The sequence below is a fragment of the Channa argus genome, chromosome 12, assembly GCF_033026475.1.
Source record: "Channa argus isolate prfri chromosome 12, Channa argus male v1.0, whole genome shotgun sequence".
In the NCBI taxonomy this organism is placed as follows: domain Eukaryota; kingdom Metazoa; phylum Chordata; class Actinopteri; order Anabantiformes; family Channidae; genus Channa; species Channa argus.
Window position 1 is genome coordinate 15,385,929 of NC_090208.1, and position 13,266 is coordinate 15,399,194.

The 13,266-nt window shown below is 40.2% G+C and overlaps 1 protein-coding gene across 1 annotated transcript in view; it reads right to left on the minus strand.

Moving 5' to 3' along the window:
* rbpjb (recombination signal binding protein for immunoglobulin kappa J region b) overlaps positions 1 to 13,266 on the minus strand; it is a 37,866-nt gene that overhangs the window by 6,080 nt on the left and 18,520 nt on the right. The window contains exons 2-3 of the mRNA XM_067523476.1: positions 8,860 to 8,898; positions 2,124 to 2,219 (exon numbers count right to left, since the gene is read on the minus strand). Of these exons, the coding sequence (XP_067379577.1) occupies positions 2,124 to 2,219; positions 8,860 to 8,898 (135 nt within the window). The remainder of the gene's footprint in view (positions 1 to 2,123; positions 2,220 to 8,859; positions 8,899 to 13,266) is intronic.

Here is a 13,266-nt window from a genome sequence, read left to right on the forward strand (position 1 = left end):
AAACTCAAAAAAAAAAAAAAATTATGTGCATCAGGGTGGAACTGGAACGCGACCTATTTTGCAACAGTGTCTGTCTCTGTGGGTGTTTGTCTACTTTCACCTCCTATAAAAAGTGCAGACAGAACAAGGCAGCTAGAAAAAGGGAGACAGCACATTTGCATTCTCCATGCACCCACTTTCTTTGGCTCCCCGGTACGATACAGACTCAAGCAGTCACACTCAACATGAACTCCACAGGGTTTTGCAGCCCAAATGATGTCGAAACACTAATATTCATAAATCGGTAGATACCCGACTGGTAAGTGCGAGTACGACACAGCAGAAATCCCTTTGAACCTCATAGAGGTTTCATTCAGACGCGGTGGCTGAATGGTGTATTGGTTACAGATATTTTTTTTTTGAACACCCTAATGCAAAGGCCTGAATTGGAAATTTGTTGCGCAACTCAAAAACCAGCAATACTAAAAGAGTAAAGATTAACCAATATGGATCAGAAAATTGATATAAAAGTCAGAGATATGGCCACATTGGTTAAAAATGACACATTCGGTCCAATTTCTGTAGAGTAAATAAGTACCAAAAATCGGTTCAAAACGATACAACTACCAAAAAGTTATCGCTTGCCAAGTTCTTGTTAATTCTCTTGATGCTCCACTCTTCTTTGTGTCCGAGCAGTGTGTTTGTCTGCAATCTAATAATAAAGCACTTCAACAGCAGTCCCGTAGAAAAACACCAAAGGTAGCCCAGACACTGTTAGCATTACTAGATGTCTAAGTCCAAAAAACAATGAGGAGGTTGTTGATACAACAATAAGGTGGAAAAGGTGCAGTGGCAGCATCAAGATAACCATGGGTACAAAACATAATTATTCATGTAGGAAGGTGGCGGAGGCAATAACTATAAGAAAGTCAAAGTGAAGCCATGATTAAGAAGTCAGCTGGAGCCAGATAACAAATCATGGCCCATGTATTGAGATATGCATCGAATCATGCGAGACATTCTCACTCTCATTTTCTTAACCAGTGTCACTTTAAACAAAAAAACCAAAAAAAAGACAAAATTATCCCAGGAATTCATCTCTGTCTCGGCCTCTCTCCCTCCGTCCTTCTTTCCTGTTGTGCTCCAACTCTCCAAGGTGTCCTGAGCTGGCTTGCAACAGCTGATTTACCAAGAGATAGGGCTTGATGAGATCGCAAGCAGCGCTGCAGCTCAGCCAAGAAAACAGGGGGAGGATAGAGAGTTGCAAAATGAGTAAGTACATAGGGGGGAGGGGGATGGAGAAAAAAAAAAAACTATAAAAAAGTTTGAGTGAGAGGTGGAAAGGTGAAAGCGGAGTTACAGGAAGGGTTTACAGAAAAAAAGACATCTGACAGAGTTCAAGCAGGAAGAGACAAATAAGAGCAGAAGATTTGACAGCTAGTCATCACTAGAAACACATACACACACGCCTATGCATTGGTAATAGGCTGTCATGTTTAAAGCAGGGCAGAAACAGGTTATGCTGCCCTGTGAAGCTCTGAGAGCTGTATACTTTAGTCCTTGAACCTTTGCACACACACACACTCCAAAGTTTTACCAGGACATTCCCTCTGGAGCTTTTCGTCATCCCACTCCCTGCTCCCTTCCCTTCTGTCTCTATGAGCATGGCCTTAGACAGGGGAGGCTGCTGCTCATTTCCTGCTCTGACCTTTGTTGATATGGAAGGCCAGAAGGGTCAAAATACCCACAAAACACAGAGGGAAGCTGGACTGTGTGATTTTCATTCGCTACTTTGCCTAATCTGCTCCTATGACATTTGTGACCTGTCCATAAATCCTTGCACTGGGGGTTCCACTTCTTGAAGGATGACGAGAATTAGAGGACAAAGGGTTTGTTTTCAGTTGATGCTAATACATCCTTATAGGGCATGGCTGTTTTCAACTACTGCGTAAAACAAAAGGTCAGTGCGTGTAAGTGCTTGTTAAACATCATACAATCCTGACAGTGTTTAAACACTAGTCCAGAGAGTTTAGCCAAAAACTGGGAATTAATTCTCAACTGATGCATTTCCAAGGCTTATGAAGGCCTGAGGAAACCCTGACAAATGACACCAGCAAAGAAGTTGCTGTTGACATCCAACTCACCTTTTCTCATTGCCATAGGACTTCTGTGCAACTTTTGCATGCAGGATCATGACAGTTTGGTCACCCCGCTCTTTCAGGTAATTCCTCATTGCTTCTCTGCAAGATGAAAAGAGGAGAGAGAAAAGAGAGCGTAAGGTTCATTAACAGGTCATTTTGTACTGCGTCGGATGAGGTGAAGTGATACTGAAACCTTAAAGCTGAGGCAGAGTGAGCCTGTGGGGGTATCTTTGAGGAAGTTTTAAAAGGCAATGTTTTACTGTACATAGAATCACGAATTCACATGCAGTGGGTCCAGAAAACCTTAACCTGTGAGGCCTTGAGCTGAACCATTAAAAAAGAAAAAGAAGGAAAGAAAACCAAAAAAAAAAAAACCCACCAGAGCTGAAAAAACAAAAACAACAAAGCTGAGCTCATCAGCAAAGATTCCACATCTTATATCAAAATGTTGCAAGGTCCGCATTTCTCTCTCTCTCTCTCTCTCTCTCTCTCTCACACACACACGCAAACACACACACACACACACACACAAACACACACACACACACACACACACACACACACACACACACACACACACACACACACACACACACACACACACACACACACACACACACACACACCCCTCCTCGTTAACACAAACAAGCTAAACATTATTTTAATTTTTAGGAGATCAGTAGAGTTTTTACTGGACGGGGCAAAGTTCGGGCTTAGTACAATTAAGATGCATCAGATGCATGGACATTAAACAAAAGCCAACCCGACATGCACAGATGTCAGTGACACCTGACACGCCGGGGTGCTCAGAAGGCTTCCTACTCAGACACACACAGCTTTCCACTCTGCCACGCAATACTGGGCTGCACGCTCGGGTTAGACAGAGCCTTTGTTATGAAAAGCTAGGGGCCCCTCACAGAGTGTGTGGGAGGGGTACAGAAGAGGAGAAGGATGCTCAGAAGGACAGGGGTTTATCCATTTCATAATAGACGGGAAATGTTTTCTTTTATTTCTCACTAGAATGTGTGATGAAATGATTCGTTTTCTCAACATTTGACCCTCTCGCTAACATCTAACGATGCCCTGATGTTGATTTAGTGCTCCCTACATTGCCAGCAACTGTAACTGAAAAAGACGGAGGTGCGATCCTAGAATTCCAAACGTTTGAGGACATTTAAATGATCCAACGCAATCTGATACCACTTAAGCACCACATGGAGAAAATTATACTGAGCCCGAAAAAAGGCCAACTCAACAACAACTCGAGTCAAAGATGGTCAGATCTCATGTTTTCATTAAATCTATTCTGACTTATTTGCCAGGATGTGCTTAATTAACTCCTTTTACTTTTGTTTACATTTAATGACATAACCTTCCTCTAGTGGTTAAGTAAGAGACAAATTCCTCAGCATTGACCACATAATACACACACACACACACACACACACACACACACACACACACACAGCTCTAATTGATTATGGGGTGAAGACACAGTCCAAACCTGCTGATGTCAGCCCTACAGAGCACATGTCCCTAGGCACCTATGATGGTGCCTGTGATGGCTCTTGCAGGAAGGGTGATATCACACAAACTCCCAGCACCCACACAAGTCATATATTCATTATAAACATCACAAATTTAATTGAAATGTGATATTGTTTCTGGTTTTGTTGCCTATTTTACACATTAAACTACGCTGGGTTTAGTCTGCCCATCCTTTTTTTCCCCTTCCAGAGCCAAAAAATATCCATATTCACTACTTGTTTCACAAGAAAAAGCATGTGTTTTGTTTCTGTATTGTTCTTGGCTGCTACTGCTCAGAGTGCTAGGTTGCTGCATTGTCTGGCTCTTGTCCAACTTGAAGAGAATGCCAACATGGAAATGCGTAATTAAATGTGTATAGATGAGACTGGCTGGCGTGAGAATGTCAACTTACACACATCAGTGACATAAGAGCTTTAGTTCTTTGATCGATGGATTGTTACACTCATTATAAACACTGAGATGATTTACAGGAACTGTGACTATTTTTAAATCTTTTAAGTTCATTTTCTTTTTTGTTAACATTTCTGCCTTGACACTTAGAAACAGTTGAGACACATCCAGACAGGAAACATGGTGTGAGAAGTACAAAATGGAGCAGATATCCTGACCAGAATCACACTGCAGACAATGCAGTTGTATGGTGGATGCCGTAATCAATAGGCCACTGTGACACAACTATTTTCAAACCAGAAAATGCCAAACCGTACCTCGATCCAGATTCCCAATTATGAGGAACTGAGGCCTTTGTTTTACTTAGGTGACACCAAAAGTGTATTGAGTTTGTAGAAAGCTGGTCAAACAATACAAACATAAAAATATCACTGTGCCTCTCTGAACAAATTTAACAAAACAACATGTGGCTAATTAATAATAAAAAGCTAAAACTTTGAAAGCAGTGACATTCATTTAGTTCTACAGTATATCCAATGTCATCACAGTGGGCATGTATTCGAATACGCTGGCACACACAGTAGTTATTTTATGCCACCAGAATCTCACACTTGTGGTTAACACTGTTTCACTGCTCACCAAACCCTTCCAGATGACTGTGGCTGAGCTGTGGACAGAGGATTCTCCATCGAGACACAAATATTTCACTAGAAGACTAAGCTTTCACTCACAGTGGTGGTTTATGTGTTGTCCTCTGCAAAGAACTCTTCAGCACTTATATTTACCTCATAGCGCAATGAAATAACCACTGCATAGATAAAAAAAGATAACAAGATGCCCAACATGTGGCAAGAATCAAATTAAATAGTATAGCCCATGAGCAAATTAAAAACACAAACAGTGATTCTTCCATCGTTACAAGCTTGTTTTTTGTAGCTAAGCATTGTTCAGACTTTATATTTTATACAAAAGTCTAGTGGGAAACCAAAAGTGTAAAAAGAAACAAAATCAGTCAGCATGTAAATGATTTACAAAGCTAAAGTCTATGACTTTAAATCATTATACATGAGCCCTGTAGCAGCATCAGCTACTGCTGTAGTTTATACTAACTAAACTAGTCAACTCTCGCTGTTTTGTCACAACTAACTTTCCTTACATCATACTAAGTTGTGTTCTATGCTTATGTGGTCACATTTTATTCGGCTTTGTAACATAGTTAAATCTGCTCCAGTTGCTGGTGTAATTTCAGTGGTAACGCTTGTGATGAATTCTGGAGGTCGTAGTTATGGAACCCTAACTAAGGAGAGCGCAGTGCGGATACAAATACCAACAAACGTGGACCAGAATCATGGACTACACCTTTAATAGCAATGACAAGGTCAAAATCTTATGATAACCGTGACTCTGAAGGGCATAACAGGAAGGTGTGAGTAATCGCTCATCTCTTACACATACTGAAACAGGCACAAACGCTCACTCACTGGCTAGATTAGGCCTCTTCCTGTGAGCTAAAGACGGGAAGGAGAAGTGAGAAAGACAGTGACCAGTGCATAAAACAACTTCCTATGTGAGAGTGGCATGCAGACGCACAAAGTGACAAAACTCAGACTTGTATGGGCACATAAATGACCAATGAGAAATGTAACATTTAATATTATGGAAATTACTAATTATAAACTGTCAATCTCTCTTAGATACAGTGTTTAACAAACTGGAAAATCAATGCCCTATTTCATCAGATTGTATCAGCGACAGGAAGTGTAATGGTCATTTAATAATCTTAACTGAACCACACACACAAAGCCACATCCACATATAAAAAGTGGCACACAACCACGGGCAAGAAGTGACAATGCAGACATGAATTTAAAAAAAAAAAACAACTGTCTATCTCCAAAACTAGCTGCTCAGCACACACTGGAACCCAAACATATTTATAATGCAGATGATGGTGGTTGTTTACCTCCCCTCTACAGTAAACCAACACCATATGGAAAGTTATTTAGGTCATTTAAGCAACGAGCATATAACAAAAGAGAAAAGGAGCTGAATCAACACAGCAAAGTAGGAAACAACCACATGTACAAGGCGTAAGAAGGTGCTGAAGAAGTCACAACTGACTGGTGGACTTTGTTTTTATTTGCTTAATTTGATCAATTTAAGTGAATTCTCAACAAATCTCAAACAAACAAACAATAAAAGTAAAGAAAGGGGAATAACAGAGGTATGAGGGAGGAGCAACCGATTGAGATAAATTTAACACCGAAAAAGGAAATACATGAGATGTGAGAGAAAAATGTGACAGACAGACTTACGAAAAGAGACCCATATTCAACAGCAGCCACTACAGGGGTCGAGTGTGAGTGAGGGCGTGTGTGCAAGTACCAGAGAATAAGGGTGGGGGTGGTGGGGCTAGGTTAAGCCAGGATACAGATGCAGCGGAGCGAAGCGGACAGGCATCTGTCCTGCACATCTGCCACAAAGTCTACAGTAGAGTTGGACTGTCACAAGACCCCCTGTGAACACACATATACACACACACCCACACAGAGTGTTGTACTAATCCACACCGTGGAATAGTTCAATTAAGATGATCAAATTGCAATTCGCGTGTGCCCTTGTGCATCACAAAAGGCAGATTACACACATCTGCAGTGTCAGGCTTGGTTTAAGACATTTGCACTCAGCCACTTGAGGCTGTTCCGCCTTAATTTAAATGCATACACTGTTTGTGGTGTGCTCAATGTTTGAGCACGGACCAATGTTTTTTTCAGGAGGTTGCTTTTAAGAACTGCAACAATTTTGACTTGATAACAGTAGTTAACAACTATGTATATTATTAAAATAGCCATTAACGTTAGATTAACGTGTAGAATTTAAACACAGTGAACCCTGAATGGCTGATTGATTTTATAACAGTAAGATAAAAAGTTTGCACTGGAACAAACAAGACACTTTTTTATGATTAAGACAAGATGGACAAAAAAGAAAATCCTTCAGGAACAATACATATCTAATGCTAGCTTCCAAATAAAAGCTAGAGCAAAATCCATTCTCACTGCCATTTTTTTCTCTGAATTTAAGAGATTTAGACAAAGAAGTAGACAACTAAATGCAGTTTTAATAGAGCTTTTCCATCGGAGGCGATGGATTCTGCAGAGCCGTCCCTCCCTCTGTTGTTTGAGAGAATAACCCTTCAAGGGGCGGCTCCCCAAACAGAGTGGGCAGCTTATCCAGGCTGTGCGCTCATGTGTTGTGTCTGTCTGTGTGCAGATTTGTGCACGTGTATCTGTCAGAATCTAGGATGTATGTGTATGGATGTGTATGTGCGCGCATGTTTCCAGTGTATGTGTGTCATGTATTGTATTTCCAGTCGAGTAGCCTTCCTGACAGGGCGGCCCTGCAGGACCCAGAGCTTTAGCTGCCCTAAAAAGCCCCTGCAGGACGGAGAACTATTTTAGCTGTCTGTGCTGCTGCCTGGCAGAAAAACTATGGGGGCTGTTTGTGCTGCAGGAAAGGGGACGAGCGAGTGTGAGTGAACATGCAGACATGTAGACACTGAGGCAGATTCACAGAGACAAACACATAACAACAAAACACCATGATGTGCACACACGCATGCTGAATACCAAAGGAGTTGTGATTTGCGCCTTTCAGCTGCTGGTTTCTATCCATCATATCGCAGGCTAACAAACCATCAGACAAGCAGAGGGGCCAAGTACAAGCACATGAATGGAGAGGGGGGGCGACACATCAAAAGGTGCTAGGGCCCCTTTTTCCAAAGCCATACTTAGCTGTTCCAGGCAATATCCAGCACCTCTTTTCTCCCCACTGAGTGCCACACACAAAAGATGTGCACATGCACACACACTTCAATTTCCAGAAACAAAACAGTTACAGCAAACAAGTGTATATGCACACTCACACACACAAACACCCAACCAACCCTAGAAGCAAGCCACAACATCCATCAACACTCAGTGTTCACCCAAATGTTGCTCCAAATGACTTGGAGCAAACATAAGAGCAACACCATAATCAAAAACTTGCAGCACTGCTAGTCGACGCTGTACTGAATGCAGCACACAGCAGAGTGCACACAGAGTGCAAGTTTAGCCTGCAATTCCTCGGATAGGATGAGTTATTGCCTCTCTGGCTCATTTCTCTACAAATAATTGTGAGACATAGGGCTCATTTAAACACAAACATATTAACGCACATCTCAGAGAACTTTAGAGAAAAAACTGCACAGCTCAAACGGATAAACAGTCAATAGCAGTACAAATATGATGCAATACCACAGGGATCAACAGATAACAGCTGTCCAACGCTAGAAGTATGGACGATCAGTCTGCCATCACACCATGAAATTACACATGCAATTGTGTTTCCCTAGTAAGACAATGTGCTGCTGTGGTTGTTGTTGCCACAACATGTAGCTTATTTGTGCTATGTTTACTCTGTGGTTTTAAATATGGATTTCTAACTTAATCCACATCAGCACTTTTGGAAATCTTCACCAGAAATGAACTGTTACACTCCGCAATGATGACTATTTGGCCAAGGTTGGCCTGCCTGTCTTTCTTTCTGAGAACACAAAAGCTTTTTAAAAGACCATGTTCTTCATGCTTAAATCATATGAAAATCTATTTCTTCTTCTTTTTTTCTTTTTTTAAACCAAGGCAGATTTGTTTTTCTTTTACCTATACTTTACACAGGTAGACACACAAAAACAACTGTGACAACAAAGAAGGTCTTTAAGGGAAAACTGCTTTGTGTGTACATGATTGCACACACTCACCTCGTCAGGCGCTGTGGCTGAGGGCGCTCCCCGAACTTCCTGCAAAGACACAAAGTGAGAAGAAAACATGAGTGGGCTGGTTATCAACCACAAATACACAGAGTAAACAATGCATTACACAATGCAGTGCACACATACAAGCACACACCAAGTGGCCTTGACAGTGTACGTAGTGGCACTGTGCTCAAACAGAAGCAGGTGACAGTTTTTAATGGCAGCAGGCAGGTTAAAGCAGGAGTACAGACACTGAACTTTCATCAAATTAATTCCTGCCAATGACATGTCAAAACAAGTTGTGCATCAACAGAAAAGGCTCCTGTTGCTTCAGCTTTTACCAATCCTGGTGCACACTAACACAGATGTAACAGATACTACAGCAACAGTATTTCATGCTTCATGAGTCCTGATCTGAATTGCTTTAATGGAACAAGTCTATTAGATTATTTCCTGATGCTGCTTCAAATAACAGTGAAGCATAATTTTCACTTGGTCCGAGCCAACGTAGCTGCTTGCCAGCGGTTTGAAAACTTGATACCAGAGAGATATGCTGAGAAATGCTTCTGGATTTTTTTATGTGAATTAAGAATGTTGTGGGAAGAAATACACAAAATTCAAATGTCTGAACTTACGTGAGTAAAATCGGGGGAGGGGGGGGCAAAGACTGGGACATTAGAAACTTTTTCCCCCCAATTAAATTTTTTTCTAAAACTGAATTGACCAAAATCAAGTAACACCTACTTAAACACCACTGCAGCACATTATTATGTCAAGGGCAAAATCATAAAAACTGTAAGTAAAGACAAAGTGAAAGTAATTTCTCTCATGCCCAAAAATGAACATGAGACATTTTAGACACTAACAATTCAGCTGTGAAGTTTCCAGTGTGTCCATAGTGAACCTCAACCAGACGTCTCACACACAGGAAATGCAGTTCAACTTTTCGCTACGTCTTTAAATCAACCCATTTGAGATTCAGTGTTTGCAATGACAGCGGCTGTTGTAGGGGTTCTCCAAGGCCCAAGAGTTTAAAACCAAAGAGACAAAATGGATAATTTAGGACATGCAAGTCCCCAGTGAGGATGACACTAAGATCACATTAAGTTATTTTCAACACGTTTTGTCCACTCAATTCTGGATGTTGTTTACTCTTTTATGGTCTTGTTTTCCAATAATTCAAACTACACTGAGAACATTATTTACCTTCACAAGCTGTAAGGATTCTGTCCGAAAAATGGACAGCTGTTTTAGCTCTCTTTGTGTAAAATATAACCTGCTGACGCCTAATGAATCATGACTGACTCATACCTGAAAACTCTTTGTCATACATTTCATGGAACAAGGAAACCACTGCCAGCACCACGTGTACTGAAAGGGTATAAAGCTGTAACCTGTCACAAACATGGATAACTTTCTGGTCAACTTCTTTAATGATGTGAAACGCTGACGTGTGCAGTAGATTACAGGCAATACGGTCTTTTAACATCTTCCTCAGTGATATTAGCAACTTAAATCTGCAAAGTGAGAAACACAAAAGTGGACAATTCTATTGCCGAACAAATGGAAAAATAATCAAATTGTGAGTTTTTTTATTGCAATGTTGCAATTGCGCTTTAGTGTTTGAGTTTTTCAATGTATTAATTAAAATTTATGTTTTTTATTTACTAGGTTCACAGGTTTCACATTAAGCCTGCGGTTCCAGGTATTTATGCCTATTAAAAATAATGCAACTTGCAGCTTCGCAATCTGAAAATTGTGTTCTGACAAAGTGCAATATCAATTTGAAAATGCAGACTCCTACAAAATAACAATCAAAATGAATTAACACGGTTTTAAAAATAAGCAGTGGCTACTTAAAATATGTTTTGTCTCTCTTGTGACAAAAGTAAAATAACTTAACTTTGCTGATTCTTTATGCAGTAATTTGCTATACTAGAAATAACACACACGCACACACACACCCCTGTGCTTTCAACAGTTCAAATGCCTGAGTCTGAGCTACTGACAGAAGCCAAAGATCAGAGACAAGAACGGTGAAAGGAAAAAACTGAGTAGTGAAATAAAACTTGGCATCTTCCTTTTTACAGGTTGTCTATCACTAAAGGTAAATACAATGTTATTAACTATTCAGCTAATGACATTTGGCTCAGTTTAACCTACAAACCAACTAAATACAGTCTTATAAAGGTACATCCAGTCACATTACAGCCCATCTACAGTACATCTTGGCACGTGCAGAGGCAAAATTCAAAAGAGGGAGTTACACCTTTGGCAGTGAATCAATGGTTGATAACCAGATTAGCCTACAGCCAGGATCATCCATAAAGGTGACAAAAATGAGAAGGCCGAACTAAATATGTCCTGTGTTATGTCGATCTTAAAAAAAAAAAAAACAAACAACTGATCAATTGTAAAGTCTGTGTCAACTTCAAAACCACAGAAGCTAAGCCAACTATAATCAGCTGATGGTTTAAATCTTGTTAATCATGTTATGTAGCCAAAAATCACTCAAGTACAACTCATCCGGGCACCATTATCCTGTTAGTATGGTATGTTAGTATAGTATGTTGGGTGTTAAGGCTGATACATCTTTTGTAATAAAAAAAATACTCAGGTTTGACCCATAAGCCATTGTACATATTACATTGTTAAGTTTATGCATTGTATTTTCATAAGTAACACACCTTTTATGATGTGAAGCATGAGTGAGATCAGTCAGATTTTCTCAGTGTGTAGGATGTGGTAGCCTTGCGTGCTGATAAGTGTGTCAATACATTTTACAAGTCATCAATAAAGACACAGATAATGTGTCACTCAGTTGGTTAGGAATTTTGACTGCAAAATAAAAGCAGCAGCATGAAAAAGCGAGAGATCAAAATAGCAAAAAAAGGGAATGAGGCAGAGGGGGAATAAAGGGCAGGAGAACGTGAGAGAAACTAAAAGCATGATTGGTTCAAGAGCCAGAAGATGGGAATGAAGGTGGAATAATTATAAAGAAGGGCAATCAATAAGGTTCCCACAGCGAAACACTGATGCCTCAACTGGCTAATGGATTCCAGACGGCTCTCTTCTCTCTGCCCCCTCCCACTTCCCCCTTCTAAATCTCAACCCCTCCACTGTGAACAGTGAGAGATGGAGGACAGGATACTGCAGGGCGAAATCAAACGCAAGGCAAGCAGTAGTGGACAGTGTGTTGTGGGAAGAGAGAGAAAATGGAATCTGATGAAAATGAAGTACAAAAACTAAGAGGTCAATATAAAGAGAGAAAAGAAAGGTGTTGCAAGGAGTGGCAGTGTGCTAGAAGCCATGTCAGCCATTTTTAAACATTGACTGTAAGAAAAAAAATCTAAGCAAAGGCATTTAGAGTACTGGATATATTTTGTTATTGTGGATGCTTTTATGTGTGAGCTATATACAGTTAAAATCTGCATCTTTAATCACAACCATCTTTATGTGCTTTAAAAAGGTTATATGAAAATATTGTGGCCACTAAGAACTGCATTACTCTGAACACATGTGTAAAAGTTTAGATGAAGGTGGTCACAAGTGTTAAAAAGTTGGGTTTGCGAGTTCTATGAAAAACCACCGTCCACATTTCCTATCACCCGTGCAAGCTAACTTTAACACACTCTCTCAAGACACAAACACAAACAAGAAAAAGACCAAACACAGGAAACCGCAAAACGTAGAGTTGCAAAGGCAAAGTGCTCACTGATGGTTGTGTCTGCACATTGTTTTCTTATTTCATTTTTTTACATGGTTTACGTTCAAGCATCACAATTTTGTCAAAAACGTTATTCTGTCATATTTCCCATTTTTTCTGTTCTTCAAACAAACTTTCCTCATATTAATCCCATTTTGTGAAGCAATGATGGTTCCACCTCTGCAAAACTGCAACACAAGTAGTTATTCAATACGTGCCCACACAAAAACAATTGTCTCATCGTTTTGCTCTGCAGATGATGCCCTATGATTTATGCTGCAGCAGCACATGCAGACATTCTGCAGGCCAAGGCTCAATAAAGCAAATGGAGTTTTTTCTAACTTGCTCTTCATCCGCTATGACTACTCTCCTTTCCCTCCTTCCTTCCTCCTCCTGCTGCTCACTATCATTGATTCTGCTGGATACGGTGAATGTGAGACGCTTGCCCAAAAACAAAACAAAAACAAAACAAAAAATTAATAAAAAAAACAAAACACCTGGAAATTCTTTGTGTTCCAAAAGTCTGCCTAAGTATTTCTATAGTTTTATTTACAGTATATGAACTCTACTGCATTCAAGCTGTCAAGTGCCTGTATAAACACACACAACTATCTTTCCAACCATCCAAACATATGTGTGTTTCTCTTTGATTTCAAAGTGATTTCCTGTAATTTTCTCATCCTTTCCATGTCTATTTATGAACCCAT